This window comes from Schistocerca serialis, chromosome 4 (genome assembly GCF_023864345.2).
Source record: "Schistocerca serialis cubense isolate TAMUIC-IGC-003099 chromosome 4, iqSchSeri2.2, whole genome shotgun sequence".
NCBI classification, from domain to species: Eukaryota; Metazoa; Arthropoda; class Insecta; order Orthoptera; family Acrididae; genus Schistocerca; species Schistocerca serialis.
In genome coordinates this window covers 106496634-106517766 of record NC_064641.1, presented here as the reverse complement: position 1 = coordinate 106517766, position 21133 = coordinate 106496634, and the positions used below count along the sequence as shown (strand labels likewise).

At 39.7% G+C, this 21133-nt stretch overlaps 1 protein-coding gene across 1 annotated transcript in view; it reads right to left on the bottom strand.

Moving 5' to 3' along the window:
• The window catches only part of LOC126473664 (serine-rich adhesin for platelets-like), a 186887-nt gene that overhangs the window by 103542 nt on the left and 62212 nt on the right, over nucleotides 1–21133 (bottom strand). The window contains exons 7-8 of the mRNA XM_050100896.1: nucleotides 16602–16719; nucleotides 14273–14394 (exon numbers count right to left, since the gene is read on the bottom strand). Coding sequence (XP_049956853.1) covers nucleotides 14273–14394; nucleotides 16602–16719 — 240 coding nt within the window. The remainder of the gene's footprint in view (nucleotides 1–14272; nucleotides 14395–16601; nucleotides 16720–21133) is intronic.

Below are 21133 nucleotides of genomic sequence, written 5' to 3'. Positions count from 1 at the left end.
GGAGTGCACAATGATGTAGCTCTGCAATACAAGCAAAGGTCGGCATCCGCATACAGAGATGGTGCAACCGTGGGTCCCCAGTTGCGAGGCCACCAATTGCAATGCCAAAGAGGGTACGTTCAGATCCAGTACCTGAGGGGCCCCTGTTTCTTGCATGTATTGACTGCTGTGGGTTGAACCTATCCAGATGCAGAACAGTCGCACGGCTAGGAAATACTGGATAAAAATGGGTAAGCAGCACCAGAAGACCCACTCTTGTGGTGTGAACAGGATATGATGGCATCAGGTGTATTTTACGCCTTCTGCAGGTCAAAGGATGCCGCAGTAACGTGTTGGCAGTAAGTGAAAACACTACACATTGCAGATTTGATATGAATCAGTTGGTCTGTGATGGACTGGAATGCCCAAAAGCCACTTTGAAATTGTGATGAATGTCTTCTGGCTTCAAGGTACCAACATGGTCATCAGTTGAGCAGTCTTCCCAATAATTTACAAGGCTCATTTGTTAGAGAGATTTGTCGATGGCTAGTCAAAAGTTGAGGGTCTTTTTGCAGTTTTAGTATAAGAAAATAATGCCCTCCCACAATGGAGCTGTGATTGAAAAACCCAAGGAGGTATTTAATGCTGTTGCTAGTGTTTTTAAGGATTTCACTGTTGATTTACTGGGTCCAGGGGTGTTTTATTAAACTGAACAATGTGTGATACAACACTTCATGCACACAAGGATAAGGAGTTTTGCTCCATCTGGCATTTCCAGGTAAGGAAATTAGGGATGGTAGTTGCTGCTTGCGGACACTTCGATGAAGAGTGCTGCAAAATGTACAGCAAGATCTCAGGATCAGTACAGATGTCGTCACTGAGGGAGATGCCAAGAACTACTGTAGACTGTGGGTGGCTACAAATGTAAAGGAGTTTAGTCCATACTTGAAACAATGGGGTGTAGGCTCCTGTAGATGATACATACTGCACCTAACACTTAAGTTTTCCATTTTCATATCAAAAACCATGTCTTTGCTTGAAGTCTCTTGAATGCTATTAAATATTACATTGAAATATGGTGTTTGTGCCACTGAAGTGCCCTTTGACACAGTCTGACAGCTGTAGCTGTTTCTTCGGATTACTAAGATACGTGTTTCCAGTGAAGAAGGTGTGAAGAATAGGATACTGTTCCTTCTAAAGTGTGTGTAATTGTGTCAATAGTATCTTGCAGAGGCCAGCCAAGGCTCTGTTCCTAAGGGACGGCCACCTCAGTTGCCTGTTGCCTACTGAGCTGCGAGCTGCTTCTATTAGGACTGAAATGTCCTCCGCCACCTCGGATATGTTTCGGGAATGCAACTCTCTCTCTCTCTCTCTCTCTCTCTCTCTCTCTCTCTCTCTCTCTCTCTCTCTCTCTCTCTCTCACACACACACACACACACACACACACACACACACACACACAAAAAAAATATCCCTTAAAACCCACATCCTTCTGTCTTTCCCTCTCCTTCCCTCTTTCCTGATGAAACAACATTGGGTTGCGAAAGCTTGAAATTTGTGTGTGTGTTTGTGTGTTTTTTTTATTGTGTCTATCTACCAGCGCTTTCTTATGTGGAAAGTCACAGCATCTTTGTTTATATATATCTGTGTGTGTGTGTGTGTGTGTGTGTGTGTGTGCGCTGTTCAATTTCGAAGATGGCCTTGTTGGCCAAAAACTCTCTTTCCGACAGACTTTTTGTTGTACCTAACTTCGACTGTGAGTAGCACCTATCTTTTTCATAATACTATTCAGTAAAATGTTTGATTCCCATAGCCTCATTCAGCTTCATAATGAACAGTCTAAAATTTAATCAATGGTTTTAGTTATTGTTACACTGCTATGTTAAGCAATAACTGTGTGCAAAAGATAGACTGAAAGTTAAATATTCATTACATTTCTTAGGTGTCAAACGGTTCAAGATACAAAATGAATTTTTGGCAAATGATAGCATGCCAAGTGGATAGTATTGTGCCATATAGTTAACATCCAAAACTTCCTTACCTACTGTGATACATGAACGACTACAGATTGTTTTCAAAGAAATAACGTAATATTATTTTAACAGCCCTTGATAGCTGGTGAAATGAGAATTATTATATGGGTTTGTAACAATGTAAGTAAAGGAATCGTACTTTTATTTTATACTGAGCATTAGCTTTTTATATGCTACTGCCCTTACTTGTCCTGAATAGTTTGATTAATATAGACTGTTTCAGGATTCTATCACAATTGTAGTTGCATGAGCATGTTAGTGAGATGAGATTGTGTAAATGTTTGTGCGTCCCAGGAAAAGAAGCTAATTCCAACATGGCAACAAGGTAAAGACAAAAAGATGTACAAGACAGGTGAAAACAAATTGTTCCTGTTGTTGCAGTGTCTGTGTGATCCAGTACTCATTGTATTTTTAATAATAAATGGTTTATTTGTAAAGTTACTGGTCACCCTGGTGTAACCTGTTAATAGAATCATCTGGAGACACTAGCTGTAGCTTATAAGTCCTACAAGATTCGCATTTGTGTGAAGTTTTCAGTGTAGAACGTTCCCCTTCCACACTATCCCATCCACGAGCAATGCTGCCCCCTCCCCTCCTCCCTCCCCCCACTACTGTTGTTGCCTTCCCTATCCTGCTGCCTAACCAGCTGGATGCAAGTAACACTGTACAAACTCTATAACTCCTATAATCTTTTTTTTTTGACCAGTTTTAAAATTGCTCTGGAGGTGAAAGACCTTGTTATCACATGAGGTGTGGATTTTGTTTGAAAAGTTTGACATTATATTGACTGGATGGAATTGTTCAAACTCGATCTTAGTACCTTGATAAGACAGATAGCAAAATGTTTTGTATTCCTGGATTTTTTTCTCCCTCTTGGAAACTGAACATGTCAGTGTATGGGTGGGGGTGTTCTGGTCATTAGTGCAGCAGGAGGATGCATGTGCAAACCTCTGGCACTTAAAACATATCACAGAAGGCGTATGTTTTGACATCACACCTACAAACAACGACCTTAATTTTCTCAGGTAAAACATTTTCATTGAAGGCTAACATGAAAGCTCAGTGTCTACCGTATTATCCTCAGGCCATCTCCGAATGTGACAAACAAAATGGACTCCACGACACTCTAGGTTAACATGCAGTTCTTCATCTGCTTGTAGCATTACATGCCAATGGAAGGTGATACCCTGAATTCTGTTGGGTTTGTTATGAGGAAGAGGCAGAAACTGTTACATCCCCAAGCTTGTCACAGGTCTAGAAGCCCATGTAATTGACTAGCATTAAAAGTTTTGTTCAACAAAGATCCATTTCCCATTTTCTCTATTCCAGTAACTTTTGTGAACCTATCCTCAATCTTTTCAATGAAAAAGAGTGACTTTGTCGTCGCAAAATATTCTGTGTCACTTCTGGAGCGTACCGAGAACTGAACAAACTGTGCACCTACATTTTTCCTCACCTGTCTCTCATTCCATGGCATGGCCAAAGAAACAAATGCCACGGTGTTGTAAGCTTCTGGATTAAAATCTATCTGCTGAGACAGCTACACCACTCACTCTGAGAGGCTTAAAGGTGCCACAGAGAGACCTGGAGTTTTAACGCAAAAAATATAGAGTGTTTGGCTTCATTAAATTCAAGAAATATATTTTATAAAAACAAGTAAAAATAAAGCTAAGTTCAACTTGAGATTCTTCAGCTTCTGGCTTAATTCATGATGAAACAGTTTGCGGGTGAATTGCCAGATGTCAATGTCCAGTGGACAGTGTCTGTTGGACTCTGATGTCTGGCCATTCACCTGTGAACTATTTCATTAAGTTAAACTTCATTTCTCAACATAATCATCTCAATTATTTAGATTAAGTATCTGTCATATCTCACAATGAGTTTTATAATTTCTGCATCATAGGTGGCCACTAATGGTACATTATGCCAATTATTCACTGAATTCTACCCCTCCACACCCTTTTTAATCAATTGTACCAAGAAGGGTAAGAAAGAAAAAAAAAGGAAAATGAAACATTAAGATGAAAGTTTCCTCAAGAGAAAGCAGCAGAAGCTACTCAGTATGGATACCACAGGACAGAAGGTACCTGGAAAAGAGCCCAGGAAAGTTGGGTGAAATCTCTTGCATATATTATACACCCCGCACAAAAAAAGTTCTGGCCTGGCTGCTATGTCATTCTTTTGCAACCATGTACCACTGCTTGATTTGTTTCCTTTGCACTGTATACAACATGATGTTCACTAAATATTATTTGGCTGTTTTTACTATGAGAAACCAAAAATTAATGAACTAGCCCGAAACCTGCACAGATGTGAGAAACGCTGGCCACATCACAAAGTGAAACTATTCAAACACGAACTGTTCATTTTGAGAGTGATTTTTGCGGACAGGAGGTCTCCCAATAACATGTTTCTTGTCTCCTGTTTAGTATAATCCAACATGTCAGCAGACACCTCGAAAATCCTCGTGGATAAGTAGGAATGAAGGTTGGATGGCAATGAATTTTAATGTTATGCTAACAAACCCATCCATTCTAAAAACTTTATTTAATCTCTTCATTTACATTAGAACCAAACACCATATTTCTACTCATATCTAACTGCAAATTCCCCGAAACATGCTTCTTTTTTCCTTATCAAAAATGATGCGTGATTTTAATAATAGGAGTACAGTGTCAAATTTTTGAGAATTTTGTCATAGGAACAATATTTTTTATCCTACCATGAAACCTCAGTCAGTGGCTTATGTAATCCACAAAAAGAGACATTCTTCATCTTGCTGTGATGATGAGCATCTAACAGCCGTTTTGTACCTACTGGTAACCACCACACTTCTGAAAGTAGTAGCTGGTATTCCTATTACTATTCCGCTAACCTCAAGTAACTTCTGCCGATTATTATTTTAGTGCCACGTAAATAAATCAACAGATATTTCCAATACAGTATCTGACAACAGTGAGGGACTTTTACTTTCATTTTCAACACAAAAAACTGTTTATATGGCAGTGTTAACTCCTGTATGACAATTTCCTAACCTACTGAATAATAATTTCCCACCTTGGTCATCTTTGAACTTTCTGAATACCAGGCAGTCTTTTGAGTTTTTCTCTACTACTGTCACATCTACAGTAAATTCTGCTCAGTCATCTTTGTTCTGCTGCTGCATCATTATGAAACATGGGGCACTTCGAGAATACAACATATCAATTATTAACTTCTCGTAGTTCCTGAATCTCCCGCTCTTCTACCTCTTATTTCTATCTACTGGAACAATAGACCTGATGTTTCAATTTAGTCTGATTCCTGAATCTTCTCTTTTTCCCCTTCATTGGAACTTCTGTCTACAATACAGGCCTACACGATTCTATCATCTTAAAGACAGATGCATGCACTACTCTTGTAGGTCTTTTCTTCTGCAGTTATCAGTTAACTTACAAAAGTTAGGCTTGCTTCTTATCACTGATGGATTAGACAGAACACTGAATGTATGAATGAGTCATCACTTGCATGAGAAAGTCCCTATGGCACAGTCTCAAACTAAATATTGCATATTCAATACAGTACTGAAGAATATACCTTTTCTCCAAATGTGTAAAGCATATTACTGTACAGCTGTGTCATTCTTTTGTATATATACATCAAATGCCGTGGACCTCACCAAGGACATTTTCAAGTTTGTGGAAAGAGTTAAGTTATAAATTAGTGAGTACTTGCTGAAAACGATGTCTGTATTTACAATCTGCTGTCATTAGTCTGTTCCATCACAGTTACGATTCAAAAGGCGATAAGTGTCAAGAGGCTTGATGCAGAACATTGGTTACTTGGAGCTCTGACATCCTCTTAGATCCACATTTTGGTAAAGTGAATCACGATAGACCCCTGCTTGGTACCAAATCGCACATCGAGACATACAATTACTATGCAATTACTGCAGTCTGAAAAGCATTTCTGCTTCTCTGATCTACTTTAATTTCTTTGAACAACGGTTTTCTGATCATCATTCTACGTTTCTGTGGATAAATTTGCTCTGGAGACTTCGATGGGCGGGTAGGAAACGTTCCCATTTTGAAAATTTCTTAAGCATCGTGTCTATTGTAAAGTAAGTAAAAGATGTACTGTACTTTCATCATTTAAATGTGACGCAGCAGTTATTAGCCTAATTAAAAACCAGTAGTTGATAATTTGGTGTATTTCTGTGGAGTATTCACTGTATACAAAACTGATGTCACGGATCGTAATTACTGAAGCAGCATTAGTAGTGATTCTGATTTGGAGACTTCTTCCTTTTTAACAAATTGTAGTAAGTTTACCTCTGTCGATGCATACTGGCCTCGGCCTTCTGTAATGTTGCGAATGTGTCGAACAGTTAGCGTAGGTGTGCCTGTCCAAAGGACCGCCACTCATCGCTCGGCGTCGCTCGACAATGAACGAAGTCGCGGCTTCTCATCCTCTCTCAAATCATGTATCTTTTTTGCAGTGCGCACATTTGCCGACGATATCATCTGCTCCGAGAACGAAAAAGTTTGGATGCTGCTAATGCCAGTCTCTTCCTCGCTGCAAGGCGAACCCTCCTGCTGAGACAGCAGTATTAATTAATGTTTTTCGGCCAAGGTCGCGAGTCTTATTCACTGTGTCACCTCAACTGACGTCACTGTCTGTCCAAAACCCACATAGGAGCTCTAACCCACGCGTGTTCCCACGCTCCGCCAAAGAACTCCAACTGCAAAATAGGCACACTGCACCACACAACAATCCCCACGCCCCCTTCCAACACATCCGCAAAACGCCACTGTTCACCTCGGCTTGAATGTCACCGAGCCCCGTGAGCTCACTGTTCGCACAGCCCGCTCAAGGTTTTCAATGTCTTGCGGAACTAGTTTCCCCCTCCCGTGTATGGTCGTAGCCAACGATGGTCGAACCTGCTTTCTCCTGTTGCGCACACACCTCTGTCGACTAGCTTTCACACGACTCTCGATTTCACCCTGAGGGTCGAAGTAATATCGATCTTACTCGATGTCGCTATATTAATTCTAGTTCCGAGTGACAGTGTCACAACTCATAATGTATTTGAAACTTCCTGGCAGCGCACACTCCACTGCAGAGTGAAAATCTCATTCTCTCATAATGTATTTGTTTTCAAACTGTCCCGAGTTGATGAGCACAGTACGCCCTAAACACTGAACGGGTGCACATTGTTGGAATGCTCCTCAGTCCTCACAGTAAGTGGGATTGTGCCACTCTGAGTGAAACGAAAAGTTAGGGATACAGCATTCCGTCAAACATGTAAACGCAGGCTTAAGGAGTCAACACACTGTGGCGATCACACATAGATATCGTTAATGTGTCACCTATTACACTTTCAGACCACACGACATGGACTACAGCTCAATATTTGTGCTAAGTGGTAACTTGCATAACTACCAGAAGCGTTCGGTGTAACCAGTTCACTGGCTACCCGATTACTTATAATTTTTCACAACGCCTTTTTTCATCGTATAGTTTTTCGGAAGACAGAGCTGCCAACTATCTGTCGATACAAACGTAGTACATTTTTCCATCAAATCATCAGATGTTTGTTAAGTAGGAATGATGAGCTTCTCCCTAAAACTAAAGGAAACTGAACATTCTAAAGGTATTTTACGCATCTTTCACAGATTTGGGAGTATTAGGCCCACTGTAATTGTCACAGCGCTTCTGTGAGTGGTACCTATTTTTGTGTCAGTGGCATTGCCTAAGAAATATCTAAAACTGAACAAGTTCACTTGAAATCCATGCCTATACAAAATTTGAGTCAATTTAGTCCCTGTCTTAACCACAACATTCCATAGAGCCTTTGAACAAAAAACCGTGGCTTGGGAGAAGGTAGACACTATAATATAAGAAGGGGAATGGTAGCAGGAATAATCCATAAACCTTGCATCCAATGACAGTGTCTTCCATCTGTTGCAGAATCTCAGAACATGTCCTTGACTCAAACACAGGTCTCTCAAACAGGATGGCATCATCCATACCAACCAGCTTAGTTTCAGGAAACATTGGTGTTGCTAAATCTAACTTGTGCTTTCCTCATGTGGCATACTCAGACAGATGGTTCAAGGCAATCTGATGGATATAATATTACATCATCCGAAAAGCATTTGACCCAGTACGGCAACTCTTTATTACCAGCATGATCATATGGTGTCTCAAACAAACTATGTAACTGGATGGAGGCTTTGTCAGTAGGAAGGACAAGGTACATAGTCTCGGTTAAAGTGTAATCAACTGACGAAGTAACTTCAGGTATGTTCCAAGGAAGAGGTCTGAGACCCTTTTGTTTGTGTTGTATATTACTGGTCTTGCAAACTATATTATTACTAACCATAGACTTTTGCAGATGATGCAGTTATATATGACAAAGTACTCTCTGAAAGAAGTTGCACAAATATTCAGTCAGATCTTGATAAGATTTCAAAGTGATGCAGAGTTTGGCAACTTGCTTTAAATTTTCAGGAAGGTAAAACTCTCCACTTCAAATACTGCAGAAACATACTATTGTATGACTGCAATATTGACAAGCACAGTTGATAGCAGCAGACTCTCACAAATACCTGAATGTAACAGTTTCTTGGGATATGAAATGCAATTATCACAACTAAGTGACAGACATCATTTTATTGGTAGGATACTGAGAAAACGCAGTCAATCTACAAAAGAGATTGTTTACAGAACACTCATGCATTCCATCTTAAGATACTGCTGTACAACGTAGGGTAGGAGTGGGCAAAAAATATCGATATTCTTTCATAATAATAGAGATGTATATCACCAACATCTAAATGATCAAGGTATCAGTTAGTTGACATTAAATATTAAATATCGGAAGTGATTTTTTTTAATTGTCAGTCTTTGATTCGTATGTGCTATAACTCTCATTGACAGATTTCTTGCCCATTCCAGCTACTACTAATCTTTGCAATGTAACTGTAAATGTCTTACAATGGGCTTAATTTAATTTCATATTCAGTACTACAAATTTGGACATGAATGTATGTGTGGTGCATGCTGATGAAATTTGGTTACTTCCATGTGTCATTTCCACCATTGAAAATGATACATACGATGTGCAAAACAAACACATTTGATGACAGCACTGTATAAGGATGGTGGAAATTACCACTACTCCTCCCAACAATGAGGCAGAATGTGCACTTGTCTTACCCGTTGAGTGCCTGAATCAAGATAAGATAGACGCACTGTGAAAGCAACTTAGACTCGGCACAAAAGTCTGCGCATTAATGCACTGGCTTTTAACTGAAAATGGACTATTGTTGCCTGAAATTTTTACAGTAAGTACAATATTTCATGTGAAGAACACTTATCAGAAGTGTTTCACTACTGAGGTTTCTCTTATTTAGTGATGGGCCAAAAATATTGATATTTCAAAATATCTATATTTTAAAAAATCTGCCCATCCCTAATCTAGGGGGACTTTGACCACATACAAAGAAGGGCAGCATGAATAGTCACAGGGGACTTTGACCACATACAAAGAAGGGCAGCATGAGTAGTCACAGGTTCCTTTGACCTATGGGAGATTGTCAATGACTTGCTGCAAACCAGAACTGGCAGACACTCTAAGACAGACAGTAGTTATCCCATAACAGACTGCTTATGAAGTTCAAAGAACCAGTATTCAATGAAGAACCTAGGAACATAATACAGTTCACTACACACCATTCCAATAGGGATCAGAGAGAGGCGATTAGAGGAATTGCAGCACACAGCGAGGCATTTAGGAAGTATTACTTCTTGCATGCTTTAATGACGGTTGCCACAAGTTCTGGAAGTCAGGAAATTTCAAACATATCAGGGAAACCAGGAAAATATCAGGGAAATTTTAAGAAAAAAGAAAAACACTGGAAAAATCTCGTTTTTGTCTCAGTACATGAAATGATTTGTTTCCTGAGATGTCATGCATCTTCTCTGGCTGGGCACAGCTGAGTACGTGCACCACTTCCCTACTCTCTCATTCTTACTGCTTCTCCCATTCCTACCACTCCCCTCAGCTTGCAGTCAGTGCTGCCACCACACAGAGGCAGGGAGGCAAGATCTGATTCTCCGAGATTATTGATGCAGTGGCCAGAGATGGCGGTCGTGTATGCATGAGTTGTGTCCGAGTGCCTGTGTTTTCTGACAAAGCCTATGGCCGAAAGTTTAGTTGTCATTGTCATTTCTACATACCTGTCTGTGGCTCAGCGATCATGTTTACGATGAGTTACTACCTATCCTCATTGGTATTGATTCTCAGAGTATTTGCGCAAGTTATCTGTTCCACGGATTGATCAACGCAGTGTTATTTCATCAACATGGTGTCTGTGACAAGTGAATAGCTGGCCACACAAGTGGACTTCCATGACAGGACAAAGCCACAGGCCATTTCTATCGGTGTATCTAACTGATTGGGCCTGCTGATCTGAAACCCATCATTTCCCACTAATGTGCAACCCCTGCTCATCGGATCTAGTCTCACTGATTTGTCTGCAGTCCGGGTCTGTTTGTCTAGCATAATGCCGTGGATTTTCATGGTTTATCCAAGGACCCAGGGCTGCGGTGCTCCTTGGCATGCCCGAGGCCACGGGCAATGGATTTCAGGAAATGCAATTGTCTCACTCCAATTACATTGTGCAGTGCAGCGTTTTATAGACATTTTATTTATTCTAGTACATTTTGGCACTTCAAAAATAATTTGTATATTAGAAAGTATGGATGATAAGAAGAAAAAAATTGTGGCGGTTGCTGGTGGTATGTATGCTATGTACTCATATATTTCTTAAAAGAAAGATCACACAATAGCTGTAAAATAATGGACATAACACAGTGACTAATAACTGACCATAATGAACATAGCAGAACCAACATTTTATTGGCGGTTACTTGTAGTGTTGGTTTAGGCTACATAACTCTTCCCTGTCTTATAAACTTCTTTCAAGAGTGCTACTTTCTTCTGAGGTTATTTCTTATATCAGTGAAGGTATTTTAAATCTGTCTTGTGACTCAAAGGAAATGTGTATTTTTGTTACAAATGTTTTTCATTTTATTGAAACAAAATAACAGTGGCCTTAATGAAACATATATACCATTTGCCTTGCTTTTGCCACTTAAAACAGGTTCATTACAAAAGATGTTGTGTTAGTACTTAAGATTTCTGGTCACACAGGGGAGAAATCTACAATGGGGCCCCAGCCTTTGCAGCATCTTTTCCCTTGTGTGCTGCATGTCTATCCTCTTGCTATTATTTTTCCCCTCCCTTAGGGAACACGTCTGATGTTTTTGGGAATGTTCCGCACTGTCCGCAGCTGACATAAGAAAAGTCTCATCACTGTTTTTCGTTCCTTTTTCCTTTCTTCATTCACCTTCTCCTGTACTTCCTCCGCTTTGGCATTTGAGGCTCCTCTTTTTTCTTCTTCCTCTCTGTGCACTCCTGAAGGCCGGCCCATACGTCTTTAACATAACAGGTGACAGGGGAACATGTAATTCCCAGCCCAGGTCTACAGATAGGGTTTGCACATACCCCCTGGTACAGAACAGGCTCAGGAATGGGTGATTACCTGAGCTACTACCTTCCCAAATTGCCGATTGGCCCCTGTCAGAGGTCTGGGAGGTGTGACCTGAGGTGTCAACAATCAGGTAAGACGAGTGCACCCCCTTGTGAAGTGGGCCCCCAGTTGGAAGGAGCGCGCCATCGGAGACGCTGGCAATCGTGGAGGATTTTCCCACAATGAGCCAATCATCTTCACAATCAGCAGTTATGAAATGTAAACGGAATGAGGCTAATGATTTAAAGACCATACCAACTACACCACTGTTCCTCATGGTTTCACATACTGAAGAGCATCAGTCCTTTGCAACAGTAAATTTGTTTATTATTCAGAAACTGCCATACTAGGTCCAAAGGGACTTTGCTAGCCACATTTGTAGACAGTGCCTCATCATCAAAACTGATCATAATTCACCCGCACCAAGTCACAGATGGTTAATTTGGCTGATAAAATTGGCAGAGTTCTTAATATGACATTCACAGTGCCCCACATATGGACAAACATTACTCTTTCAAGAACAATGCAGAAAGGAGTAATAATCTACATTACCCCAAAAATCTGCTTTAGCTCAGCACACTCTAGAAAACGGTCACCAGATCAAATTTGACATAACATATGCTGTGGCTCACAATAACTGCTTCTAGGACTGTGTAATTAACCATTAAAATAAAAATCATTGATAACACCCTTAATAGAGACAGTGGCCTGTAGCTCAGCACAGCATGGTATCCAGCAACTGGGAGGTTGAAGCAGGCACATTGAATGTCGAGTTAACTTATGCCCATCTATGGTGTTGCTTTGAACACCAGTGACATCACAGCCAGCAGCTAGTGTAAGTGCTTGGCTGAAAGCTCGTGGAATTTTAATCACCTGACATGGCTGGAAAACAGAGAACTTTTTATTCAATATCACTGCCACAAGGCTCTGCATTCTTACTCATTAATCTTTCCTACTTGTTTTAGTTGCCCTCTGTACTTTGGTAATCATTGTTGCTAACTACCACCTCACGGCCACCAGAAAAAATTTCTAGGTTGGCATCCTCAAAGAGTTTAGGTCTGTTTATTGCCACTAGATCTAATATATTTCCATCATGAGTGGGTTTCCAAAATATCTGTTCTAGGTAGTTTTCAGAGAAGGCATTTACTAATTTTTCAAAGTATGTCTTGTCACCGCCACCACTACAAAAAAACTGTAACTGTTGCAATTGATTGTTGAATGATTGAAGTCACCTCTAATTAGAAGAGTATCATTGGGGAACTTGTGTACAAGCAAACTGAGGGTTTCTCTAAAGTTTTCAGTTACATCAGGAGCAAGTCTGGTGGTCGATAGAAGGATCCAATTGTAATTTTATGCCCACCCTTCGTACAGTATCTTGGCTAAACGGTCTCACATATAGAAGTACTTGTCATTTTCTATGTTTTTGTGTTGGAATGCTCTGAATTTTGCAGAGGAGCTTTGGAAATATTTGCAGGCACTTTGGTGATAGAACCCTGCCGAGGTCAACGCTAACTTTTTGCATGTGACCACTGTGATGCAGAATCCGAACTTTGATATTTTTGAGAGTACCTCTGTTGATCCATCATGGGTATGGGACGGCAACTGGTCAGATATTTACCAAATAACAGTAACCAAACAGTCGTAAGTTTTCCGAAGTAGTAGTTTTATTTATGCGACAAGATTTGGTATCTCATTATGCTATCTTTAGGCCCCTACACATTCAGTGTACATAAAATCAGATATATCAGTGCATTCACAGAATCCAGGTATTGATTGGTCTGGCTGTGCATACATCGTTGTGTCTGATTTGGTGATTGTTCTTTGGTAACAATTATTGAGAATAGATTGTCAAGGCAGACTTCTGCAGAATTACGGTGCATAAAAATTTCAGAATTATGTGATTTCATGAATGGTGATTGACTTTTGGGAATCTGATTACACTTGTTTAAATTATAATAAAAGACTGAAACATTTAAAAGGACTTAATGAGATTTGATTGTATACCATCTAAAGTGCCAATTTATTTTTGCTTTGCAAGGCCACCATTTATCAGTGTGGGAAAGACTGACTGACAAAAGATATAATCCATATTTATAAGTAGAAAACTTCACCTAAAGTTATTTATGACCAGCTATCATAGCTATTGTAACTAATGTTTATTTGCAGACATGTCAAACTGCTCATTCTTCACTGTTAAATCACATTGTTAACAGTTATATTATCAGGCTGTAACATAGTTCTCCCCTATTACCAGTTGAGTGTGCTAAAGCAATTAACCCCATATTGTCATACCTATTTGGAATTAATGCATTTACCAAATGTCTAAAGCCAATTGCATTTACCCAATGTCAGAATCTATGTTTTCTCTTGTACTAAGTAGAATTACATTTAAATACTAATCCCCTCACAGTGGTCTATACCATGCTCTGACATAGCATAAGAACTCAGCTGTCATTTTGATGTGTTAGGTCTTCAGGTCTTTAAATGGTGTCATTGACTCAAAGTCATTGCTGTTGATAGAGTACTTGTGATCTAGACTTAATTTATTCATTGAATGTCTAATTAATACATGTCTTTCAGTCCGTTTCATACTCACCTGGGAAACATAAGATTGACAAAAAGTAACTTGCATAATTATTTTGTGAAGACAAAAATTTGAGATCTATTGTTGATGTTACTCACCACCATCACTGTCAACATTTTCCTCCTGTGACAGTCTGTTCTGTGACAGCAACTTGTTCCATGTCTGTCGCACCTGGTGTGACCACGATGGGCTCCTTCGAGTTCTCATCCTGTCTTGAACCCTAATGACAGAAAAAAAGTGCAGCTTTATATTTTCTTTGCAAGTATATACAACTGAAAAATGTTACTACACCAAAATTACTGATGGTGACAAGTTTACAGCTGAAATCAGTATTTACTCAGATTTTCTAATCAAAAAACTAAGAATTGTTGACAGCATGTTGTTAATGAAGAAACAAAGGAAAAAGAAAAGGTGAGGTATCTATAAGGTAAAAGGCATCCATGCCAGGACAGTTGAGCAGATAAGAGAAAGTTAGCAAAGATTAGAATTCAGGACAATAATTGATCACACACAATAAGAAACAGAAAGCAATCTGTTGTGGGATAAATGATAAGTTATTACGACTATACATCCTGGTAGCTTTGTGATCTGTGAAAAAATAATCATCACATTTTTACAACACTATGAGGACTTCACTCTTGTGGGACACATGGAAACCACTGACATTCATGGCACAGGCAAATGAAATCACTATGGCTCTGCCGGTCTGTGCAGCCAGAGATCTAGGGTGCCACTGCATGTGGCACCCAGTGTTCCAAGTTACAGGGAAGAATGGACACATCCATATTATATCGTGTGGTTAAATCATTGTCAGTAACTTATAGTCAAGTCCTGAAATGGGACACCCTGCTGTAGCACCCACTGTCAACTTTCATCACCCCCTTAACCTCCACAACACCCTCATCAAACTTTAACACTATTATGAAAAGGAAAGTTGCTACTCAGTATACAGCGGAGATGCTGAGTCGCAGATATGCACACGCAACTTGTGTGTGTGTGTGTGTGTGTGTGTGTGTGTGTGTGTGTGTGTGAGCGCGCGTGCGCTCGTAATGCTACACATTTCACTTCCTGAAAATAAGTACTGACCAGCAGTTCTGCCTCATATTTATTGGTTGTGTCAATTGAATTTTCTTTTGTACAGTTAAGTATATTGTATATCCGTTAGGCACCTTTTCATTTCTCGACTTGCCAACAACAGTCCTCTGTGGTGCAATGCAGTACCTGATAACTTAATATTATACTCTGATCAGCCAGAACATTATGACCACCAGTATAAAACCGTCCATGCGATAGGAGCAACACCTGGTGACGAATGACTGCTGTTCAGATGCACGCACAGTGTGTAGTATCAGTGAGCATGCTGTCGGTGTATAGAATGGGGAAGGCAAATAATTTGTCTCAGCAGGAGCATTTTGGAAACTGCTCGACTTGTCGGGTGTTCAAGGACTGCTGTGGTGACTGTCTTCAACACAAGGTGAAACCCAAGTCCAGACGTCGTGGAATTGGGTGGCCATCCCTCATTACAGACATCGGACATTGTAAGCTGGACAGACTGGTGAACTGTGGCAGAACTAACAACACACTTAAATGCTAGGCAGAGTACAAGTGTGTGTGAACACACGGTGCACTGACATTCTTAACGATGAGCCTCCACGACTGACAACCTGTGCATGTGCCAGTGTCAACACCACGACTTCGGCAACAGTGACTGAAATGGGTACGTGACCATTGGCACTTGATGCCAGTGCAGTGGCAGTGTGTTGCACGGTCTGACAAATCCCGATACCTTCTTCATTGTGCCAATGGGAGGGTACAAATCAGTAGTCTTCCAGGGGAGAAGCTCCTCGATACCTGTACTGTGGGACGGAGACAAGCTGGGCTCTGGGGAACATTCACATAAGCATCCATGGGTCCAGTGGAGCTTGTGCAAGGCACTATGGCAGCCAAGCAGTATCTTACACTGGTTGCAGACCACATACACCCCTTCATGATGATCATGTTTCCTGATGGCAGTGGCATTTTTTGGCAAAATAATGTTCGATTTCCCAAGACCACAAGTGTGATATAGTGGTTGAAGGAATGCAGTGATGAATTCCAACTGATGTGCTAGAACACCAACATGCCAGATCTGAACCTGATCAAACACATCTGGGATGTGATGAATGTGAGATCACAGTTCATCGCCCCTCCTGCCCAAGAATTTATGCAAGTTAGGTGACTTGGGTGTGCAGATTTGGTGTCAACTCCTTCTGATGACCTACTGAGGGCTCATTGCTTCCATGCCATGACACTGCTGTTATTCATGCCAAAGGTGAGCATACTGGCTATTAAACATGTGGTCATAATGTTCTGGCTGATTAATGTATGGATCTTGTTGAATGTGACCAAAATCAAATTTTGAGTACTGATATTTAAGGTACTACTCACAGTAAGATAGTAGGGGTGGAGGCAGTTGTATCGCAGTCTGACTGCTCTATATCAACCCACTCATCGCTTGTCTCACTGCGGGGTGCCACATTGCTGTTTCCTGATCCACTGCTGTCCTCTGAAATACCAGTGTTGCCAACATCAGTTAAAGCGCATGCCAGAGAAACAGCATTACAATAAATGCAAGAAAATAATACTTGTAACAATAAATAATAACAATAATAATAATAATAACAGAACCATTATAACAGATAAAACACCACCACATAACAAACCTGACATCATACTCACCAATAAAAAGAAGAAATTAACACAACTAATCGAAATATCCATACCCAATACAACAAATATACAGAAAAAAAAACAGGAGAAAAAATTGAAAAATACATCCAACTGGCTGAGGAAGTCAAGGACATGTGGCATCAGGATAAAGTTGACATTATACCAATTATACTATCAACTACAGGAGTCATACCACACAATATCCACCAGTACATCAACGCAATACAGCTACATCCAAACATATATATACAACTACAGAAATCTGTAATTATTGATACATGTTCAATTACCCGAAAGTTCCTAAATGCAATGTAAAATATACCGTACAGTTAAAAGGAAGTCACGCTTGATCAAGGTCCGTGTCACTTTCCATTTTTTGACCAGACATAACGTCTGAGAAAAGAAAGAATATAATAATAATAATCTCTATTTGCCATTATAACTTTAAGATCTTTGTCATCATCATCATCATTATTTTATACATGCCCATTGAAAAAAAAAAAATTCACACTTAATGAACAGATAAACTATCTACTCATCAAGTGGGAGCAGGAGAGAAAGCATAGGAGACGTGGAAACACAGAAACTTTCGGAGCCAGTGACTCCTCCTGGCAGAAGATTTGTGGGCGAGATGAGAAGGGAATACTGACTGTTGGTACCTGGACTGAACACCTGGTGCAGGTACCGTCAGTCTTTCCTTCTCATCCTTCCCAATAAGTCTACTCTGACCGATGCCTGTAGGCAACTTTTCCATAACTCTTCCCATTTCCTAAATTTCACCAGTCCTTTTGTTTCATCTCTATATAGTTTCCCTTCAGCCCTTTTGCAGCAAGGTGGTTATGGCTCTGAAAGCTCATACATTTCCACGTCTTTGCCATGTTCTCTCCTGCTGCCACTTTTTTTAGTTGTTCGTGTAATCTTTTCAAACATGGATTACTTTTTGTTGATGTATGTATAAGTACTACATTTCGAACAACAGGAAATCCATGCTGGATTATTGACAATATTAGGAAAAGGATAGATTGCTACTCACCAAAAAGAGGACCCATTTAGTTGCAGACAGGCACAATGAAAAGACTGTTACACATTACAGCTTTTGGCCAAAGCCTTCTTCAATAAAGAAAACACATACATTCACACAAGCAAGCACACCTATTGCACACACAACCACTACCACCGGCAGCTCTGATCAGAGCTGCCACAATAAGTAGTTGTGTGAGTGAGGTGTGCTTGCTTGTGTGAATCTGTGTATTTTCTTTGCTGAAGAAGGCTTTGGCCAAAAGCTATAATGTGTAACAGTCTTTTCATTGTGAATGTCTGTAACTAAACAGGCCCTCTTTACAGTGAGTACTACATTTCAGATTGTGTGGAATATTTTTGTTAGTAATACACTACCTTCAGTCACAATATTTTAATTACTTATTTTCATGGAGTTACTTTATATCATTAGTGACATGTTAAAGAATATTTCTCCCTGCAGCAAGTCAGCTGTGGGCCATAGTGCTCGCACTCTTTAGTACACTATGTGCGAGTCTGATTTGCGAAGTGTAATAATAAATGTTTATATTCATTATGCTATTTTCCACATTATTTTTTACAAACTTAATTGTTAACAACTTTTGCAGACAGTTGTCTTAACAAGAAATACAGGATGCAAACTCAGTAAATTTTACTCAATAGAATAGTTCCTAAAGGATTAAAATTTAGCAAATTGACAAGTATTGCAACTGCTGTTTTCCAGAGCCTGAAACAACCTACTTCTGCAGACTGCAGGTGGCTCACACTAACCCTCAGTCATATATATTGCTAATTTCTGTGGATTAATGTGTAGCAGATTTGTTTTAGGGCAGGAGGTGCTATTATTATTATTATTGAGAGACATATCAGTAAGCAGACATTGCAGTTAATCCTTTTGTATATGTAGCCGATATCCTTTTTGTGTAAGAGGTTCATCCATCACAATGCCTAGAAATCTGTGTATCAGCTTTTCCACCTAAAACCTAGATTCAGCAGTTATGCCTACATATAAAGTCCCTGCCTGTAGAAAGCTTTGTGGACGGGAATTTGGTCAATGGAAACCCCATAATCATAAATGGACATCTCTACTGGTTCTAAAGATCTGTAAGTAATTATATTAAAGGTCACAAGGCAGAAAAGTCAAGCATTTACTAAGAATGAACAACAAGATTATAGAATTCCAACTGGGTTGTTACTATGAATGAACTACAAGAAGTCTGTAACATTTTACTCATTCCATTTAACCAATATGCTTCACAACCCACTATGGAAAGAACAGATAACTTTACAACAGACTGGGAGGGTAAGTAGAGTGGGATACACTAGCAACAAAAGTCTGGCAGTTATGAATCCACTTTGGCGAAGTGGTGCCTTATGAAGGGCTACTGACCTCGTGAAAGAATCATTTAGTGAAGCATTCAGCCCAAGGAAAAAAAAAATGAAGAAATAAATATAAAATAAATAAAAGATTGGTAAACACTAGAAATGTGGTATTCAATAAAATCAGGAAAGTAATTCTGATATATATCAAGTTCAAAATTGTCTTTAAGTAATCTTGTTGGTTTCATGTATCATCTTTTTAAGAAGGAGAAGCAGAAAGTAAATACTTTACTCCTAAAAGAAACTGCACACCAAAATGCAGAAGCATCAAGTAGTTGACAGGCACATATGTAAATTTTCAGATCATAACAAAGGATGGATGACACAAGGTTTGGATGAAGGGAGAAGTAGCAGAAGAGTAAAATGTTGTGATTGGTACACTTCACTGCACAACAGCCTGCACTGGACAATAAAGATCATGGAAACATTTGAAATTGGATACTGTGAAGGTTAAGAGGTTGATAATATGTGAATTTTTGGGAAAATGCATGAGAAAAGATGTCTCAAGAGAATCACTGTCAAGCTCGGGCATTTTGTAACATGACAAAAGTGGTAGAGAATAATAATAATAATAATAATAATAATAATAATAATAATAATAATAGGTATTATGGAAGGCCAGAGCTTTTAAAAATTTGTGATATTAGTATTTCTTTGGGATAGTCACACAGATAAAGAACAGGTTTTGAAGAGTATGTGGAATGAAGCACAAGAAGGGAAGAGAAAATCTAACAATGCAGCGAGTACAGACAAAGACTCGCCACTCATCCTTATCAGCATTCCTCAAGTCACTCTACATTGTGTAGTGGAGGTTCACAGTGTAACAGTATGATTCACCCCTCTCCTACCCATTTTCCTATTCCATCTGTTGAGGTGCACAGAAGGAAAGATTATCAGTGCCCCTCTGTACTGTATGGGAGTGTCTCTCTCTCTCTCTCTCTCTCTCTCTCTCTCTCTCTCTCTTTTTTAAATATAGCATCACAGTCATTACATGAAATGTGTGGTTATAGAGGTGTTATGTTTCTTGACTCATTGTGGAAAGAGAGCTCGTGGAATTTTGAGAAAAGGCTTTCTTGTGGTGTGCCTCACATCAGTTTGACAGATCTTTGTGTCTCACACTTGAGCTGACCAAACTTGCATGTGATAAATTGTGTTGCTTTTCTTTGAATCTTTTCTTCTTCTCTTTTAATCCAACTTGATAAGGGCCCAAATCAAATTAACAATACTCAAGAACTGGTCCAGTGAGGTCAACCTAGATTAAGGCTCTGTTAGGGTGTGTAAAAGATGATGTGGGCTTATAGAAACCACACCAGACTCAAACAGGCTTCCAAAACAGCTGTAGTGGAATATTATTTGAAACTAAATCATTCAATGAATTATCATCATGTCAAGATTCTGACAAAGACACTCAGATACTGGGAAAGTGTTATTAAAGCATCCATTGAAATAAAGGTCACAGAACATCTTACCAACTGTGACACAGGATATCAGCTTAGCTGCACCTAGAACACAGTACTCAATCTCATAAAGACACAACAGAGGCAACATCCTAATTCTGGGGAGAATAAGTTTGGAAATGGTGAGAGAGCAGATAATCTGGCACAACCAGCACAGGGTGCACAGACAGTGGTACACCAAACAGCAAATCAAGTACCCAAGGACAGTTATTTCAAGAATGAATAACAATTTGAACACCAGTGGCCAAAAAATAATACGGCAGACTACCCTAGGTGACACAGACATCGGACAGAGCACTCCACAGGAAAGCTTAAATGATGGCAATCAGAAGCCTGAACATCCAGTACAACTTTGAGATTGAACAGAATGTCAGATGACAAAATTAGTAACTGACA